Consider the following 18376-nt stretch of genomic DNA (forward strand, 5'->3'; position numbering starts at 1 on the left):
ATGACATTTGTCCATGTAAGTATTTGTGTGTGTGTTTATCCCAATGGACCCCATCATGCCCTCCACCTAGATCATTGAGTCATCCTTTGGCCTGAGGAACTATTAATAACCCCAAGCTCTGCTGCTATTTTGGGCCTTGAGGGGCTGCAGGGTTGGGTTTGTACATGAGCATTTATTTGGGAGGGGGTTGGCGCAGGACAGCTATGGTGGGCTAAATCAGAACATACAGACAAACAAATTTAGTAGGAGGTGGGGGGGGGGTAGTCGGCAGTTGCTCAGTGACACACACACACATATTTACAAGAAGGCAAGAGCCGGAGTTTCCCTGTTGCTTTCCAACATCGAGGATTTGACTGGAAATGAATGTTGGGATATAATTTGAGTTCGGTTGGATTACTTCACTGCTGTGTGGCTCCTGGATAACCTTGGATATTTAATGTTTCTGCTCCTGTGGGGGGGTGCAGACACATGTTTTGGTAATCGGGTGTCAGAGTGTGAGGAGACCGTGTGAAAGAGAACAGCGGCAGACTGACAAGAACAAACAAGCAGACGCATATAAAACCCAACACTGCTCCTGTTGTAATAGACGGTAAGTGGGGACAGAAGAACAGTTCTCTTGTTTTATGGTTTGCTACACAGTGTCTGTAGTACAGTCAGGTAATGAGTTAGTTAGTTAATCATCCATTCATTCATTGAGTTAGTCATTACTCATTAGATTAGACTCTGTCATGTCATTTGGTCCTGGACTCAAATTCCAGCAATTTTGTTTATGGTTTTGACAATCAGCTCTATAAATAACTTTTCAAACCATTGATTTGTCTTACACACAGATACAACAGAATTCTCTTTTCATTGTATCCTTAGAATATATTGACTTTTTTCCCTCCTTTCTCTTCAAATTTTAGAACCAACCCGTCATATCCTCATTTTTTGTATTTACCGACATAATATTGTATATTTACATTAAATGAAACCAGATCCAAACATTTAATCCATTCCATGTTTTGGTCAGTCAAGAGTAGACTAGGGCACCTGCAGTATCCGAGGCAGTGTCTTCAGAGCTTCCCTCACACACCATCTTATTGGATGTTTTTTTCTTTTTTTAAGAAGTTGTCTCTTATGGCTTTGAAAGACAATACTGTGGGGAGCTGCAAAGCACGCCTTTAAGAATATTACATAGCTTACATAGCAGATATTCGGTGGAAAGAAGTTGTGACGAGTGAAGCGCCATCTGTCCATCCCTGAAGAGGTGAGATGTCGAGGCCCCCATCCTCCCAGACCACCCCTCAGTTCTACAGGGTCAGCGAAAGAGATCTCACCGAGATCGAGCTTCATTCGGTGGACTCCATCAACGATCTCCACCGAACACACCATGAGAACAGCAACAAAGGTACACACACACACACACTTTGAAAACAGCCCAAAAGGTACACACACACACACACACACACACTTTGAAAACAGCCCAAAAGGTGCACACACACAATAATAAAAGGTACACACACTTCAAATACAGCCAAAAAGGCACACACACATAAACACACAGACAAAAAAAGGTACACACACACACACAATCACACATACCATGTATACATCACTTCAGGGGACATTACATTGACTTACATACATTTCCTGGAGACTTATCCTAACCTTAACCATAACCAACACATGCCTAACCCTAACCCTTACCCTTAACCTTACCCTAACCCTAAATCTAACCAAGTCTTCACCCTAAAATTAATGATTCCCCTCATGGGGACCTCCATTTTGTCCCCATAAGGGAGGCGAGTCCCCACACGTGACTGTGTAAACAGATTTAGGTCCCCACAAGTATAGTAATGCTAGGCCACACACACACACACACACACACACACACACACACACACACACACACACACACACACACACACACACACCACACACACACACACACACACACACACACACACACACACTTACAACACAGGCACATAGGTAAACAAACACTTTGAACACAGCCGAAAAGAAACACACACACTTTGACTCGCTGTGTCTCATGATTTCAGGGGTGAGACCTCCTCGTCCTGCAAACTCCCCCTCCTCCAATGGGAATCTCTACACATGTGACATGACAGCTGTCAATCAAAGAGGCCGTCCAAACAGCAGCAAATGGCAGCGTCGTCTGCAGGATATGTTGACCCCCAGTTCATCGCGGGCCTACGCCATGGGCTGTGCTATCATCACGCTGCTGCTGCTCACCGTGCTACTCATCTTCTACTTTTTGGGTATAATAATTTTTATTTGTTTTTATAACTTTCTCCTAATAATTTGTGGATATTTTACATTTTTACTTTGTTCTGTTAGGTCTGTGCAGTTTTCATTTGTTTTCCAATTTCACACTTACATTTGAAACGTAAGCTATGCTATTTATTTGAACATGTCTGTAAATGTACCTCAGTTAAAGGTCACCTATTATGTAAAATCCACTTTTTCCTGTCTTTTATACATTAACATGTGTCCCCTCTGTGTAAAGGCATTCTGAACGTTTCAGGAAAAAAGATTCTCTCACTTTTTGTCCTGATCCATTTATATAAAAACCCATAGCCGTGGGAACATGTTTCAAATGGGGGGGGTGCTGTGGGGATGACACCAGGGCCGGTTCTGACCAATTTGCTGCCCTAGGCAAGATTTTTGCTGACAATGAAAAACCTCTACAAAAGACCAATACATTACAAAAAGAGAAACGTATTGACATGGTGGACAGCTTATATAAAAAGGCTTCACATTTATTTAGTATTGTATGAACATGTTTTAATTGGGGGGTGGACGTCACATCCTCTAGGGGGGTCCGGGGGTATGCCCCCTCGGGAAGATTTGTTTTAACATTTTAAAGTAAAATGCTTCAATCTGGTGCACTTTGAGCGCCCAAATACTAGAGACTGATCTAGGGGGTACAACTATAAACACCCTTTACCTCACTGAGCCTCTCAGTCTGACAGGACAGAACTCTCCCTCCACATTATTGTAGAAACAGCTTCTTATATCCGTTAGCGCAGCAGAAGCTAACAACAATCCCCGCCGGTACCGGTGGTAGGGGTGCTGAGGGTGCTGCAGCACCCCCTGTCCTCCACCAGGGGGTGGTTTGATCAGAACCATTAGCCAATCACTAACCAAGGTAACCCCCCCCCCCACCTTATCACCTGAATCTCCTCCTAGAGCACCATTGTGTTCTTTTTAACCAAATATCTCTCAGAGTGGCTCCTTATTTTATCTACAGTAACAGACAGAGAATCAGCACTTTTGAAACAGGGCTGAAACAGAGGGGATTATGGGATGCTACAATGCACGATCTGTTTAGTATTTGGAGCCAAACACTTCAGAGACATGTTTTGTATATATCTGAGAACTATAACATATTGATGAAAAAGAGTAGGGGACCTTTAAGCCAAACTAACAGTGGCCTTTGTTTCTCGTCTGCTTCCAGTCCAGCAGGGTGGAGCCATCCAGATGCTGACTGAGGCTGTGAGGGAGAAAGAGGCTGCAGCCACAGAGCTGTCTCTGCTGATCCAACAGCTGCATGCGCTGAGACACAACCTGACAGCTTTAGGAGGAGGGACATGATATGCACAGAACACTAAACCTGGATACACCCACTGGACATGAGACGCTTGAACATGCAGTACAACTGGGTTTTAGTTGATTTTCCCTAAGTGTTGTCTGTGTTTAGGATTACATGTTACTGATGTAATTGAGGAATAGGAGGTTTCTGGATGCCCTGGTAAATGTAACTTTCCAATTATCTCTTTTATTCTGTCATTGTGCATCATTAAAGCAGTATAACTTGGTTATAGAATGAGTGAATGGATTAATGTTGAATGAGTGTTGCCATTGTGTAATGTATAAAAGACACACTATCTTAATATAACAGTGTCTTCTGTTTGTGCTGTCATTCAGACATTGTGCCTCATTAAACATGTTAAATACAAAGACTGACTTAGATGTGAAACACAAATCATTAAATGCAACAAAAAAACAATACTAGTTTGCTTTTTTTAATTAAAACAATGTAACATTTATTAAAGGTCAATGACCTCAACCACCCCTTATAACATATTTCTCAGGGCAGCCATTACTGTGTTAGGTTTCCTGCTGCAACAACACTGCAGTGTAGGTTAAAAGCTTGACTTGGAAGGTGCTTCCAGTAACAAAAAGTTAAGAGGAAAAAAGTGACAAATCCTGAAAAATGTAATGAAGTGTCATCAAGTTAAACTCAAAAATGATTTGCACTTGGAGGGAAATCTAATTCAAATCCGTTGTTCATGCATACTTCGGGATTTTTTGTGTGAAATAAACACAATTCACTTATTTCATTTTAAATGACTGATGTCTGTTTGATAGAAACATTTCTGTTACTTCTATTCTCTCTGTTTTCGTTCTTCTTCTCTTGACACTCCTGCCCGGTCCAGCCCGGGTAGCACTGACACAGGAAGTGGTTATGAAATGCTCTGCCATGGGAGGAGTCAGAGAGGAAATGGATTTCATTGGGGTTAAAGGTCAAAGCTAGACCTGAGGAGATCATGTAACCAGAGCCGGGGCGTCGCCTGGCACAGCGTCCGTTGCCATGGCAAAGTTGAAGGCCGCACCGCTTAGTGTCCGACCTCAAGGATTGGACGAAGGGACCCAAGACAGTGTGCACGTAGTCCCTGAGAAGGATGCACTGATTCTGGAGAAAGGGGAGGGGTTACACACACACACATGCAAATACACACATTTCTGCCAAACATTACATACCTTAGATTGGGCAAACTTCAGCTCCCCCCACAGCACCACTCCAGCAGCACCCAGCGCCGCACTCTCCCCCAGCGTGTGCACCAGGTCCATCTGCACACACACACACACACACACACACACACACACACACACACACACACACACACACACACACACACACACACACACACACACACACACACACACACACACACACACACACACACACACACACACACACACACACACACACACACACACACACACACACACACACACACACACACACACACACACACACACACACACACACACACACACACACACACACACACACACACACACAGTTGGTTTGTGTTTGCATGAGAGTGTGTGATTTGATGAGTTGCAAGTAATCCCACCTTATTAAGAAAAGTGAGAGTGTGTGTGAATGCCAGCCTGGCGTAGGGAAGGACCGGTGTGGCTTGGTTAGTATCGTTGCCATGGCGCCAAACTGACGCCACCCTCAAAGCCTCCAGCAGTCTGTGTCTGAGAGCAGAGGAACGTCCTTCAGTTACTCCTTTAAAGGGTTCACCCAAAGACCATATATATTTCTCATCTTACCATATAGATACAACTAGATTGGGTTTGGTGTGAGTTGAATAGAGACGTTCCCTCCTCTCCATCACAATGGAACTAGACGGCACTCGTTGTGCTCAAAGTGGAAACAATAGCATTGAAAAACTAAAGAGCAATGTGTCATGACCAGGTTAGTATGTAAGAACTATTTTCTCTCTACCAAACCGCATAAATCAATAAGTGAATGCAAGTAGATGCAAGCTTCCTTCTGCGAGGTGATTTGGTGAATAATAGTTCCATAGGAAACCAGGTTATGGTTTCTGGAAAAAGACATGGGTGTTTAGATTCTTCTAAAGTCTTTTTTTCCGCCTTGAGCACCACAAGCCGAGTGCCATCTAGTTCCATTATATTAAACAGAAAGCAGTCGATTATATATATATATCCAAATAGCACAACAGGTAAGAGGAAACATATGGATTTTTGATTTTGTGGTGAACTGTCCTTGAACATCCTGTGTACAAAGCTTTTTGTATGATTGCATGTGAATAACAGTTGTTCATAGGTTGTTATGGCTGAAGCGGTGTGAACACTTCCTCATGTCTCTCCGCTCTGTACCTGACCATCAGAGCTGCGTCCGTGGACCCTTCCAGCCATGGAGGCAGGTAGATGCTGGGATACAGAGCGGAGGACTGACTCCAGAGCCAGGACAGACGGTCGTTCTGCTCTTCGGTTCCTGCATGGCAGCGTCCTGTGTAGCTTTGATCTAAACCCAAGTAAAACATACAGGCTCAGTCTTTATCATCACCATCATGAACTGCAACAATGTATTACAGTGTTTCTCAAACCTGTCTTTTGCTTGTGATTATTAAAGCAGGCAGGGAAACCATAAAACCCCCAGAGTCCCTCAGGGCGATGTGTGACCCCCATTCGAAGCGTCTCCCCCATGAACCTCCGAGCGCTCTCCTCAAACGTCTTCGTTGCCAACAATGTTGTTTCCCTTTCTGACAAATCTGGTTTCTCCTGTCTCACCAGCAGCTTAGACTGCCTCCGATACTCCATCTTGGTTCCAAAGTTTCTCTCCCACAATGGCCGCCAGTCTTCCCAGTCGATAACAGCTAACCCGTTGAAGTTTGGCTGCAGAGAGGAGGACATCTGCGACAGCGCCAGGGAGAGGTGAGCCGAGAGGTCGCTGAGCTGAGGGATCCCTCCGTTTACCTTCCCCCCGCCTCGGGAGAGGTAGGGGTATTTCCCCAGGCGGTCGCGGTAGAAGATAGTCATTTTCTAGAAAAGTAAACATTTGAAACTATTGTTTTGGTTTTATGTCACATTTAGCTACTTAGCCTTAGCATCCTCACCAACCCTTTGTTTACAGCAGCGGGCACATTTATTCAGCATTAACTGCCCTGATAAATTGGTTTAACTGCAAAAATACAACATCCTAGCCATCCAGATCATTTCCCTTTAGCATTCAGCCATAGTGGAGCTGAAAGAGGCAAGTGAACGGCTCAAAGCAAAGGCTATATCTTTTAGAGGCCAAATGGTACTGAGGGATAATACCCAGCCAGGAACACCCTGCTGCCGTCTGGCAAGAATTGAAATGTGTGTTTGCTCATTTAAAAACATATTTGTATATCACATGCAACCAATTTGTAATATTTAGTTCATTTAAAGATCGAACCAATGGGTGAAAAATATATTGCAATAGTCATTTTCAAAAGTACAATGACTGCAAAAGCAGTTATTGTAATAATTACAACCAGAATGTAACAGCAGATCAGACTGTTCCCATTAACCTTATTTATAGCAATGGCAGACACATGGAAATACTAAACACTTCAAATTGAATCACGGACTGGAGTCAGTAAAGTGGGGTCACTCTACTTCACCCTCTGGGGTCACCTGTCCCAGGAAGCGCTGCTCTCGGTTCTCCACGATGTCGAAGGCGCTCAGGTCCAGGTGGATGTTGAAGCGTGAGTGACACTGAGCTGTGGGCAGGTTCCACACCACAACGAAGGGCCGCTGCTGCAGGATCGAAGCTGCTGCTGCACCAGGCAGGGGGGTGTGGGGGTCTCCATGGGGGGAGGCCGGGGACAGAGGGGTGAGAGAGAAGAGGAAGAGGAAGAGGAAGAGGAGGAGGAAGGGGAGAGGGAGGTGAAGCAGCACCATGGCTGCTCACCCACTGACGGGTCCTCCTGACAGGAGAGAGGTTTCATATGAGGAACGGCTCTGCCCTGGGATCAAGAAGTCATACACACATACTGTTGATATTGGGCAGCCCATAATAGTTTATTTTTTGTTTTGCTAATTCTAACTCCTTGTAAGATTATATTTGATTAATAATAAACATTAGATGTAATAATATAGGCGAAGAAAGACAAATGTATACGTTTATAAATCCTCTTTATTACCAGAATTGTGATGAATTACACTCATCAACATGAAAAAGTGATTTTAAGAACGTTTCAGTTCTCTGGCAGTTCAACAAGGCACAATAATCCTCATGTTCAAGATTACAGTTCCACATGAAAACATCAAAAACAGTGAGTGGTTGGTTGGGATAAACCAAAATATGTTCTAAAATATGTTTTACTAAGCGTTCACTCGACCTTTGTCACAATCCATATCTTCCAAAAGATTCCCTCAAGAGAAAACAGTTACATTCAGTAGATATTTAAACTCATTAACGCATCCAGAATGTTCATACAGTATGGAAATCTTAAAAGTGTAATTGCTGGAAACCAGATGTCTCCTACTTCCCAAAGAATTAACTCTCACTTTATGTGACCTCAAGTCTCTGTAAGGTCGCCGTTTGGACACTGACTGGCCGGTAAACTAGTGTGATGCCATAACAGATATCCTAAAGACCCAGTGACAACTCAAATCTGAATGGTTTGATGAAGATTTTCATATTTCACAGTCTGAGGGTTGGTAGGCAGGCACTCATTTCTCTCTGAATTGCTCTACACCCTGTCTTCTTCCATTACTTTTTGTGTGTCTGAGAGACCATTAATAGTGAGTGAGCTTTTTGAATTTGTATATGTTTCTATTGATGTGTGCACATATACACAAACACGTGTGAATGCAGCGTGTTCGTCAAATGTCTTTGAGCATCCAGTAGATAGGAACTCCTTTAGCGTCTCTGTAGGGAGTTTCAGTCAGAGTCTGAACTACAAGCTGCCCTGCAGACTGAGGGGGAGGAGGTGGAGGGGGAGGTATGGATGAAGGTGGTGGTGGACAAGGTGGAGGAGGTATGGAAGGAGGTGGTGGAGGACAAGGAGGTATGGAAGGACGTGGTGGAGGACAAGGAGGTATGGAAGGAGGTGGTGGAGGACAAGGAGGTATGGAAGGAGGTGGTGGAGGACAAGGAGGTATGGAAGGAGGTGGAGGAGGACAAGGAGGTATGAAAGGAGGTGGTGGAGGACAAGGAGGTATGAAAGGAGGTGGTGGAGGACAAGGAGGTATGAAAGGAGGTGGTGGAGGACAAGGAGGTATGGAAGGAGGTGGAGGAGGACAAGGAGGTATGGAAGGAGGTGGTGGAGGACAAGGAGGTATGGAAGGAGGTGGAGGAGGACAAGGAGGTATGAAAGGAGGTGGTGGAGGACAAGGAGGTATGGAAGGAGGTGGTGACCCCACAACACAAGCACTGTGTGGTACACGAGCCTCCATCTTTGTCCGTGTTTGCTCTTGTGTCTTCGTCTCTTGACCCGGCATTCTGGAGAACCTCAAGAGCGTCTCCATGGGAACAAAGGCAGTCATGGCGCCTGCGTTCTGCACGGGCGTAGTCAGCACGTACCCCAGGTGGGCGTAGAAGTGCTGCTTATCGTGGGTGGTCAGGTACAGGCGCTTGAACCCTCTGCTGTTGGCGTAGCGCTCCGTTTCCTCCATCAGAGTGCGACCGTAGCCCCGCCCCCGCTCCGCCCTGGACACCACCACTGACTCCAGGAACAGGCTGCTGCTCCGACCCACTACCCGGGACAGCCGGGCGTGGCCCAGCAGCCGCTCGGCCCCTCTGTGGCCCCGCAGGAGAACCAGGCACACGGGGAACTCTGCGCAGGACTTCTGGAGGGAGTGGACCCGGGCCGCCTGGCTCCTCTGCCACTCGGAGTTCACCAGGTCAGCGCAGGACCTCAGCAGGTCCGGGCGCCGGTGGATCGGAACCGCCTGGATCTTCTCAGAGAGCTGCGTCTCTTTATCTTCTCCGTCCAGGGGGGAGATCTCACAGACTTTCCCAACAGAGTGTGTCGGACAGTCCGGTTCAGACCTATCAGGGTTGAACTAAAGTCAGTCTGTGTTCAGTGTCAAATGTTAGAAAATACAGATGTTAGCAAATGGTTGCAACATGCAGTTCTTCCATGGTGTGGTTGGTCTGATTACATCACAGTATGTTTTACACAACGGGAAGTTGAGTTGAGATTGTTGTCTTGTAAAATGGAACAGATGAACGAGACGTTTTGTGCAGGATAATCATCCAGTGTTCTGAACGTGCTGCTGTAAGTGGAGACACATGACCCAGCAGGATAAAACTAGAGTGTTGATCTCCCGCAGATCTCACCCAACGCTCCCTGTTTCCACTGCAACCTGTACTGCCCTTCAGTTTCTGTAATAGACTGCTACAGTAAGCCTTGCTCATGGACACTGAGGACAGGGTGAGTGTTCAGGAGAGAGACGTTGACTATGAAGAGCAATGAGAGCGATGTTCAGTCACAAAACTACGCAAAACAGCTCTAGAGTAGGGCTGTAAAAAACGATTCATGTCATTGTAGAATAATCTGACAATGAATTACTCAATTCATGTTGGTAAGTACAATTTCAAAACATAGTAACAAAATGACCCATCATTTTTGAAAAAGGTCATTTTGAAATTGCTTGTGCTGTCCAACCAACCGTTCAAACCCCGAAAGACGTTCAGTCTAATAATATAGCGACTAAAAAACACAAATAAGTATGGTTTCATTTAAGAAATACTTCAATAATTAATCAATTCAATCAAGTTAGTGTTTCTGCTCTATGCCTTTCTGAGGACTTGATTGAATATTTAGGTACATTTAATCTACTTTAAAAAGCACTGGGTTCATGAGAAATACACTTCTTGCATCTTGGCAACATGTGTCCTGCACAGTGAGTATCAGAGTTCCCTATGAGCTCACAAACAGCTGACGAGTAAAGCAGAGCCTGGTGTTACAATAAGTTGTAATACAAAATGCCATTGCCCTTTGAATGTTTTGACATGTTACATTGTCAGAGTTCTGTTATATCTCATGCAGATATGTTGTGTGTGTTTATTGGTTTAATGGAGTCATCATCCTGTCTCATCAGTCTGAATGAGGAAGTGACTTATATCTTACACATCTCACCACCGTTTCTTGAGCAGGCTGAAGACATCCATAAAAACTAGTTCCTGATGCATTTACTTATCTGAAAATGATTCAATCAAATATTATTTCTATGCCTATTTTCTTGTTTTTTTTGTACATAAAAAACGGCTGTGATGGATTCAAACTGAGCCTTCCTATATTGAAGTTATTAGACCACGATGTTAAAAGTATGCTTGAAGCACAAAGTGACACAACACAATGTAGGAGATATAGCTGTGTGTCGCCATTGGTGTCACTTTGTTAGAAAAAGTGGTGGGAACACTTTTTCAGGTAAAAAACCACCTCTGCATTAAGAGCCGCCCCCCCCCGCCTGCCAACAATACATACGTTTACAATACTTCATTTGACAACTAGTGCAGTAACAATGCTACGCTGCTGCATAGCGGGAGCAACAATTGCTTTACTATTCTCTATTCAACTATTACTAATATTAAACATGTCACAGGTCCAAACGGCACCACTTGGGTTAACAGAAAGACACCCCAAAAGGGAAGTGAACAGTCCTCCAGGTTGTACATGCTCTCGGTGGAAATAAACTAAGTGTACAATTCTTTGTGCACGCTGTTCTCAGAACATTTTAAAAAGAGTTATCCTAATGCAAAGTGATGTGGACATGTCCCCAGGTATTCATTATGCCTATGGTGGCAACAGTTAATATCGCTAAGGCCTAAATAACTTGGTTGACTAGTACAATTAATCAGTCATTCAGTAAGTTAAGAGTCTCCAACTAGGCCTTCAAATCATCTTAAAGCAGCAGATCACAGAGCTGAGTTCATCATGTTAAAGAGGTGAAGAAACACTGAAGAGTTTCTATATTTTCACAAGTGTTTAAATAAGAAACAATACCAAATCAAAAAAGGTTCATCAAAATGGTTAAAATAGTCTGTGTAGAGTTTTGGAAACACAGAATGAAAACCCACCAACAATAAAAACAAACAAACTCACCGAGAGAGACAAGATGAAGCCGAACACCTGACAGACAGCTTTGAAGCTGGTACTCAACGAAATGTCACATTCTCACAAAAAAAGGGATGTTGGAAAGATTGAACAGGAAACTGGTCACTGTCTGATAATCACAGCAGGTGATCTCGAGGTTTAAAAAAGAAAAGCACAGCTGTCACTTCTAACAGCAATGATGACTGTGTCTGGAGGTGTTGCTGTGAGCAGCTCTACTTAATTCAGCCATCACAACACGCGGGAGAAAAGACCGTTTGAGTTATTATGGGCTCTTGAGCAAGTTCCTCACATTCTTATCTTGTAAAGCCAAAACAAATCTACAATGGCAAATTTGATATTACTAAAGGTGATTTTTATTGAATTATCTTAGCTAATAAATAAATAAATGTTCTTCAATATGTTGGTATTAAATGTGGTTTCTGCTTGTCTTTCTTCTCCCTGAGCTTTGTTTTTCCAACATGTAGCTCCAAAGCAACTGGTATGTTATGAACATATCACAGGGGTTAGAATTCCACTGACGACGGTAAGAACCTATCATTTATTGTTCACAGTATCAGGAAGCCCCACATACGCAGGGCATCAAAAAATTAGTTGAAACTCTTATTGTTCCTCTCCACGGAAATCTTTAGTAAAAGGCGAAAGATTTATGCGCTCTGAAGAGAAACAAGAGTGTACTGAAGGAAAAGAGAGCGAGCAAGGTTCCTTATTCCCCGCCACAGCTCCCTCTGTCACGGTGTGTGTACACGTTTCAGAATACATACCGGGTTGTAGGGAATAACCATGGAATAACCCAGCATTGAAATAAAACATGGTGTTCTGAGTTTTACGTTATTGATCCACGTGTCGTTAACTGTAGGCTATGCATCAGAAACGTTAGAGTGCGTAAACATTGGACAGTTTACAGGCTGGGTAGAGACCTTTATATATACAGTCTATGGTAGAGACACACGCACTGGAAGTAGAACAGAGACTGTCTCTTTACGGTTTATGATTTTTTTTGACAATTCAGGAAGCCCCACATACGCAGGGCATCAAAAAATTAGTTGAAACTCTTATTGTTCCTCTCCACGGAAATCTTTAGTAAAAGGCGAAAGATTTATGCGCTCTGAAGAGAAACAAGAGTGTACTGAATAACCAGGGAGTGAGCACTGTATCCTGTTCCCCGCCACGGCTCCCTCTGTCACGGTGTGTTCACCATTTCAAAATACTCTCCTAGATGGTAGTGAATAATTTAGAGTTGTATTGAAACTAAATGTAATTTAATGTAGTACACACATTGTAAAAAGAGTAGCAACTGGGTGTTTCTATTGCTCCATAAATTACGTGTTGTGTGAGAGCTCATCGAACACATCACAGGGAGAAGGAACTAGAAACACTTTCCACGTGGAAGGAGAAATAATTTCGTTTCAAGCGTTTTTATTTGACAGTATCAGGAAGCCCCACATACGCAGGGCATCAAAAAATTAGTTGAAACTCTTATTGTTCCTCTCCACGGAAATCTTTAGTAAAAGGCGAAAGATTTATGCGCTCTGAAGAGAAACAAGAGTGTACTGAAGAACCAGCGAGTGAGCAAGGCTGCCTATTCCCCGCCACAGCTCCCTCTGTCGCGGTGTGTTCACCATTTCAAAATACATACCTAGATGTTAGTGAATCTTTTAGAGTTGTATTGAAACAAATGTAATTTAATCGAATGTAGTACACACATTTAAAAAGGGCAACAATGGAGTTTGTCTGCTTCGGTGGGGCATTGGTCCATCAAGTACGTTTTTTGTGAGAGCTCATTGAACGCATCACAGGGAGAATGACATCCAAAGACTTTCCGCGTGCGACAAGAAAACGTATAGTTTCAAATGTTATTATTTGACAGTATCAGGAAGCCCCACATATGCAGAGCAACAAAAAATTGTTTGAAACTCTTAGTGTTCCTCTCCACGGAAATCTTTAGTAAAAGGCGAAAGATTTATGCGCTCTGAAGAGAAACAAGAGTGTACTGAAGAACCAGAGAGCGAGCAAGGCTGCCTATTCCCCGCCACAGCTCCCTCTGTCACGGTGTGTGTACACGTTTCAGAATACATACCGGGTTGTAGGGAATAACCCAGCATTGAAATAAAACATGGGCACTCAAAAAACGTGTTCTGAGTTTTACGTTATTGATCCACGTGTTTGTCGTTAACTGTAGGCTATGCATCAGAAACGTTAGAGTGCGTAAACATTGGACAGTTCACAGGCTGGGTAGAGACCTTTATATATACAGTCTATGGTAGAGACACACGCACTGGAAGTAAAACAGAGACTGTCTCTTACGGTTTATGATTTTTTTTTTGACAATTCAGGAAGCCCCACATACGCAGGGCATCAAAAAATTAGTTGAAACTCTTATTGTTCCTCTCCACGGAAATCTTTAGTAAAAGGCGAAAGATTTATGCGCTCTGAAGAGAAACAAGAGTGTACTGAATAACCAGGGAGTGAGCACCGTAGGCTGTTCCCCGCCACGGCTCCCTCTGTCACGGTGTGTCAATAAATATTTCGAAGAAAATACCAACCGCATTGTATCAGAAGGGAAAGTAAAGTTTGTTTCGTCTAACTACAGCATTGCAACGTTTTGAAGGAAATACAAGTGTTTGTATGATGAACGTTTAAGATAGCAAGTGCACGCTATGCATTATGGGAACATGGCGCCCACGGTTACGCCCCTACCTTTTCAACATGTTTTACTTAACAAATGCCATTGCTTACCAATACAAAACATTATGATTGGGCTTTGTTTGAATGAAGCCAATATTTTATAACGCAAGAATAGCTCTCTTTTTTACACGTTTTCGATAAGAAACTGCTCGCCTGCATCAAACAATCCAAAGATTAAACGCATCAAGATAGTTGTTGCCTGCCGTTCCGTTTAAGCTAGTATGTTCATTTGAAACATGACATTATATTCCTTCTGAACACCGTCTGCTTTTCTTTTGACGCAGTGTCTGCATACTATGAGTAGACGTCACCCCAGACCCACTTCTAAATATGGGATAAGTAACATGTATCAATATTGCGCTTGATCTATCAGAGCTTTGTAACTTCCACTCAGAGTTGTCATACTGTAATCATCTTCCTTCTGAAATGTTTTGCAGTAACCAAACCCACTGTAAACTTGTGACAGTAAACTTAAACATGCGATTTATAAAAGTGAGTAAGACACACACATCTCATACTTATATAGAATATAAAACTATGAAATACAAAAATATAGTCGCCTCAACTAAGATGAGAATGTCCTATCTTTGCATGCCCTAGACTAAAATGAATGAAACATAATGTTTGAGGGAAGCCTATAAACATCTTTCATTTGAGATATGAAACCATTTGACCAGTTGGCTGTCGTAGGGGAGAAAACAACCTATATTTTGGACACATTTTTCCTCTTCGAACCCACTACCATGTACGGTAAGACTACAGCTACACACTCACAGGTGGAACTCTGTGCTACATGCTAGCTAGCTCATGAGCTCACTTTCAGCTTTTCACATGAAGTGACATTTGTTTAAAATTTGGAGTGACCACAACTTTACTGTTTGTTAACGAACAATATGCTACATTTGTGTTTGTTTCTCACTACGTTACCTACATCTTTATTCTCGCGGCTCGTCGCCGGGGCTCTCCCTCCCGTGCTCGTTTCAGTGACAGCTGATCTGGGGTCGGCGTTGATTCCAGCAACGCGGGAACACAGCAGCTAACAACCATCGATGTGAACTGTTCCACGGTCAGTTTCTAACCGTTAATCCTGCCTCTACTGTAACAGGAGGAAATGTGGCTGCTGCGGAATTGTCTGCCACCTAGTGGATAGGAGTGTTACTATATAAGAAAAAGCTACTGGTACTTCAGAGTAGGTACAACAGCCCAGCAGTATTTTAAATGTGTATTACCTCTCCTCATCTCTATCTGAACGATTCAGTTTAACTTATTGTGGGTTTCTGTAGCCTTTCGATGGATGATGGAGGACATCAAAGGCTTAGATGCCATTTGTTTGGTGACAATTTAAAGCAGTTTGTGATTGGCCCTGGTGCAATTGTTTATTATTATTATTATTTTATTTTATTGAATGGGCCCCTGGCCGGCTCTGGGCCCCGGTGCGTTGCACCGTCAATAGTTACGTCACTGCCTTGAAGCTTGACATCCTCCTGGATCTAAACAAATTAACAAACTCGTCTATAATGTAATTGTACCGCTTGTCTATTCTGTACACACAACATCTATCTGTCTGTCCTTGTATAATAATCCTTCCTTTGTGAGTTTCTCTTTAAATGTTTCTTCCATACCTTTTTCCCTATCCAAAGTGTGGGTTGAAAAGGACAGAATGTGTCATAGGCTGTATACGAGTCCCCGGAGGGACATTTCTGACTTTTACATTACATTTCATTTGCTGACCCTTTTATCCAAAGCGACTTACAGTATGTGCAATCATTCCTGAGGATACAAATGCAAAATGGCTAGAATCCTGCAAGCTCATTAGCGTTGAATTAGCCAAACCCTTTTATGCTAAAGTACATACAGAAATAAAAAAGTTGTTTACAGAGGTTATTGCCGTATACAAATATGGGTCTGTCTGCAACCGTGTATGCAACCCTCAGCAACACTGAAACACACTAAACAGAATATTGTCTTCATGGCACCACATACTGTTGCACTAACATAACAATGGAGTTCAGGCAACAAACAGTGATTATGTGCTTAACATTTGCAGCAAGGCTGTTGTAATGCAAGGTAATGTTTATTGAATCCATCATATGCGAGTGTAAATATACTGTACCTGAATCCTTCAAAAACACATTCTGAAGTGATTAGCTGAGTTTGAGTAGAAATTCAACAAAGAGTCCAGATTTTTAACAAAATGTTTGCTTTATTTTTTCATTTTTTTATCCAGGACAACTCATTCAAGGATAATCAAGGAGAAATAAGCACTAATGTTTTTATTAGAATTTTTTTCAGTTTTTACATTTTTTCAGAGATGGATGGTGAATTTATCATAATTGGTCAAAGTAAAACAAAAAAAATAATAAATGAATATATAATAACAATACATTAATAATTAATTCAATACAATGAAGTGTTGTGTCGATGATAGAATAACAATGGCCCAGAAAACGTAGGGTTTTATTGTTCACTGCTTCTTCTGTGGTACTGCAATAATCACCAGCACTAACTCAACTCAATCAACAACAGTAGAGGAAGAAATGGAGTGCGTTCACAAAGTTCTGCACCCCGGCCTCCCAAAGAGGAAACACTTTTTTTATTTAAATAATATTTTATCAAAGCTTCTGTTTTTTTATCATCATAAAACGTTTCTAAAACTTATCTGTCTTCTTTAAACTTTCTTTCTCTTTTTTTTTGCATTTTTGATACATTTTCCTTTTCAGAGATTTTAAAAGTTTTTCGTCTCCATTTTACCACAATGTGTCCATTTTTGCAAGTGTGGTTGCCTATGTGTATCTGTACCCCTGTGTGTGTGTGTGTGTGTGTTTGATGTGGCCTTTTCTGAGGCTTATTGGAACAACCTTGAGTTGTTTAAGTGCTCACATGAATGCGACACCTGCACGTATGAAGCATGATGATGTGTTTTTAAACGTGTGTTTGGAGAGTGTGTGTTTGTGTGTTTTATGTCCTTCCGCTGCTTTACCTGTATTAAGGTCACTGCAGCAGAGACGTTCATACTGAGAGGTTGAAGCTGGCTCAAGCAACAAGGTGTGTGTGCATGTATGTGTGAGTGTAAGTGTTTGTACGCCCTGTGTAAAGCTTATTAGGAGTCTGTATAGCCACTACATGATGTGTGTGTGTGTGTGTGTGTGTGTGTGTGTGTGTGTGTGTGTGTGTGTGTGTGTGTAATAGAAGGCACGGAGGGTGGTGTGGGGGGCTCAGTCTCTCAGGTCCATGCTGGAGCCGAACAGGGCCACCAGCTGCTCCTCATAGTGGGAGATGTTCCTCTTCATGATCTCCTTACAGGAACCCAGGAGGCGCTCAAACGCCTGGATGTCTATTACTGCAGAGAGAGAGGAGGGGGAGAGGGGGAGAGAGAGATGTTAGCTGTGTCTTAAGCAGATTGTTTTCATTTGTGCGATTCAGGTAGAAATACCCCCTGGTCCCATCTTAAATGTCCTCACTGGGCCTCAGAGGATCCTTAAAGTCCTGCTGATTTCATGTGTTCTTTATTAAACAAGGACAATGTGAAACTAAACCTTATTCGCAAACAAAAAAAGAGATGATTTATGCCTGATTGAACTATAAGCTTATATTCATCTACAGTTCCTGTGCAGGTACACAGATAACAATAAACAGACCGTACAAACGTAACATAATCCCCATCACACTAACAATTATAGAGACAGATCGTGCATCAACATTTGAATACCAGCACATTTAACAGTTAAACGATACTACATATATCACCATTTATTTCAATAAATAACTTATTTTGACAAGACATACTTTCTTATTATGAAGCCATTTTCTTAGAGTGATGTTTAGGCCTCTTTTGAAGCAAACTGTTGTGCTCATTTGCTCAAAGTGTTCCCCTAACGGCAGATGAATTGTATACAGTCCAAACATACAGGGAGAATGATACAAGGACAGCAGACAGTGTGTTGCTGCGGGAGGTGCTTCAAAGCCGAGCAGCTGTTGGAGACTAGTGTACTTACAGTACAACAAAGATACACAGGTAAGTGTGACAGTGTGTGTTTAATATTGAAGGGGGT

General features: G+C 42.7%; 4 protein-coding genes and 5 non-coding genes across 12 annotated transcripts in view; 1 reads left to right on the plus strand and 8 right to left on the minus strand.

Moving 5' to 3' along the window:
• Positions 1–260: 260 nt before the first annotated feature.
• On the plus strand, positions 261–3901 carry si:dkey-20d21.12 (uncharacterized protein LOC556245 homolog). 3 transcript variants are annotated; one of them, XM_034209540.1, is made up of 4 exons: positions 261–589; positions 906–1390; positions 2046–2264; positions 3464–3901. In XM_034209540.1, exons 2-4 carry the CDS (start codon positions 1255–1257, stop codon positions 3598–3600), a joined length of 492 nt encoding a protein of 163 aa, XP_034065431.1. In that variant the 5' UTR covers positions 261–589; positions 906–1254; the 3' UTR covers positions 3601–3901. The 3 variants fall into 3 exon arrangements, with proteins under 3 accessions (XP_034065431.1, XP_034065429.1, XP_034065430.1); XM_034209538.1 differs by having other exon boundaries at positions 1108–1390; positions 3464–3643; XM_034209539.1 differs by having other exon boundaries at positions 1248–1390; positions 3464–3643.
• Positions 3902–4017: 116 nt separating this feature from the next.
• On the minus strand, positions 4018–11835 carry hyal3 (hyaluronidase 3). The gene is made up of 7 exons (XM_034209537.1): positions 11628–11835; positions 7207–7499; positions 6153–6588; positions 5923–6070; positions 5151–5277; positions 4771–4860; positions 4018–4702 (listed from the first exon to the last, which is right to left on the minus strand). Exons 2-7 carry the CDS (start codon positions 7471–7473, stop codon positions 4352–4354), a joined length of 1419 nt encoding a protein of 472 aa, XP_034065428.1. The 5' UTR covers positions 7474–7499; positions 11628–11835; the 3' UTR covers positions 4018–4351.
• Positions 7678–15442, minus strand: LOC117542065 (N-alpha-acetyltransferase 80). Its single transcript, XM_034209541.1, has 3 exons — positions 15256–15442; positions 8850–9568; positions 7678–8513 (listed from the first exon to the last, which is right to left on the minus strand). The coding sequence occupies exons 1-3, from the start codon at positions 15369–15371 to the stop codon at positions 8401–8403; spliced, it is 948 nt and encodes a 315-aa protein (XP_034065432.1). The 5' UTR covers positions 15372–15442; the 3' UTR covers positions 7678–8400.
• On the minus strand, positions 12199–12312 carry LOC117542124. Its single transcript, XR_004568382.1, has one exon. It is a non-coding gene; the product is annotated as a U5 spliceosomal RNA (small nuclear RNA).
• LOC117542125 lies at positions 12651–12764 on the minus strand. The gene has a single exon (XR_004568383.1). It is a non-coding gene; the product is annotated as a U5 spliceosomal RNA (small nuclear RNA).
• LOC117542126 lies at positions 13075–13188 on the minus strand. Its single transcript, XR_004568384.1, has one exon. It is a non-coding gene; the product is annotated as a U5 spliceosomal RNA (small nuclear RNA).
• On the minus strand, positions 13515–13628 carry LOC117542120. The gene has a single exon (XR_004568379.1). It is a non-coding gene; the product is annotated as a U5 spliceosomal RNA (small nuclear RNA).
• Positions 13975–14088, minus strand: LOC117542119. Its single transcript, XR_004568378.1, has one exon. It is a non-coding gene; the product is annotated as a U5 spliceosomal RNA (small nuclear RNA).
• Positions 15443–16507: 1065 nt separating the features above from the next.
• The window catches only part of prkar2aa (protein kinase, cAMP-dependent, regulatory, type II, alpha A), a 62249-nt gene continuing 60380 nt past the window's right edge, over positions 16508–18376 (minus strand). For both annotated transcript variants that reach the window (XM_034209412.1, XM_034209411.1), the window contains exon 11: positions 16508–17664. In XM_034209412.1, the coding sequence (XP_034065303.1) occupies positions 17540–17664 (125 nt within the window). In that variant the 3' untranslated portion in view covers positions 16508–17539. The remainder of the gene's footprint in view (positions 17665–18376) is intronic.

Source organism: Gymnodraco acuticeps, unplaced genomic scaffold (genome assembly GCF_902827175.1).
Source record: "Gymnodraco acuticeps unplaced genomic scaffold, fGymAcu1.1, whole genome shotgun sequence".
Taxonomy (NCBI): Eukaryota; Metazoa; Chordata; class Actinopteri; order Perciformes; family Bathydraconidae; genus Gymnodraco; species Gymnodraco acuticeps.

Bases quoted from the DNA above. Each gene is read 5' to 3' on its own strand.
- LOC117542065 (XM_034209541.1), bottom strand. From the start codon at position 15,371: ATGGTTGTTAGCTGCTGTGTTCCCGCGTTGCTGGAATCAACGCCGACC. The intron at 9,569-15,255 runs GTAGGTAACGTA...CAACCCTGATAG, and splicing joins CGAGCCGCGAGAATAAAGAT to GTCTGAACCGGACTGTCCGA. The intron at 8,514-8,849 runs GTCCTCCACCAC...CCATACCTCCCC, and splicing joins ACCTCCTTCCATACCTCCTT to CTCCACCTCCTCCCCCTCAG.
- si:dkey-20d21.12 (XM_034209540.1), top strand. From the start codon at position 1,255: ATGTCGAGGCCCCCATCCTCCCAGACCACCCCTCAGTTCTACAGGGTC. The intron at 1,391-2,045 runs GTACACACACAC...TCATGATTTCAG, and splicing joins CCATGAGAACAGCAACAAAG to GGGTGAGACCTCCTCGTCCT. The intron at 2,265-3,463 runs GTATAATAATTT...GTCTGCTTCCAG, and splicing joins ACTCATCTTCTACTTTTTGG to TCCAGCAGGGTGGAGCCATC.
- hyal3 (XM_034209537.1), bottom strand. From the start codon at position 7,473: ATGGTGCTGCTTCACCTCCCTCTCCCCTTCCTCCTCCTCTTCCTCTTC. The intron at 6,589-7,206 runs GTGACCCCAGAG...TTACTTTTCTAG, and splicing joins AGCAGCGCTTCCTGGGACAG to AAAATGACTATCTTCTACCG. The intron at 4,861-5,150 runs GTGGGATTACTT...GTGTGTGTGCAG, and splicing joins CTCTCACTTTTCTTAATAAG to ATGGACCTGGTGCACACGCT.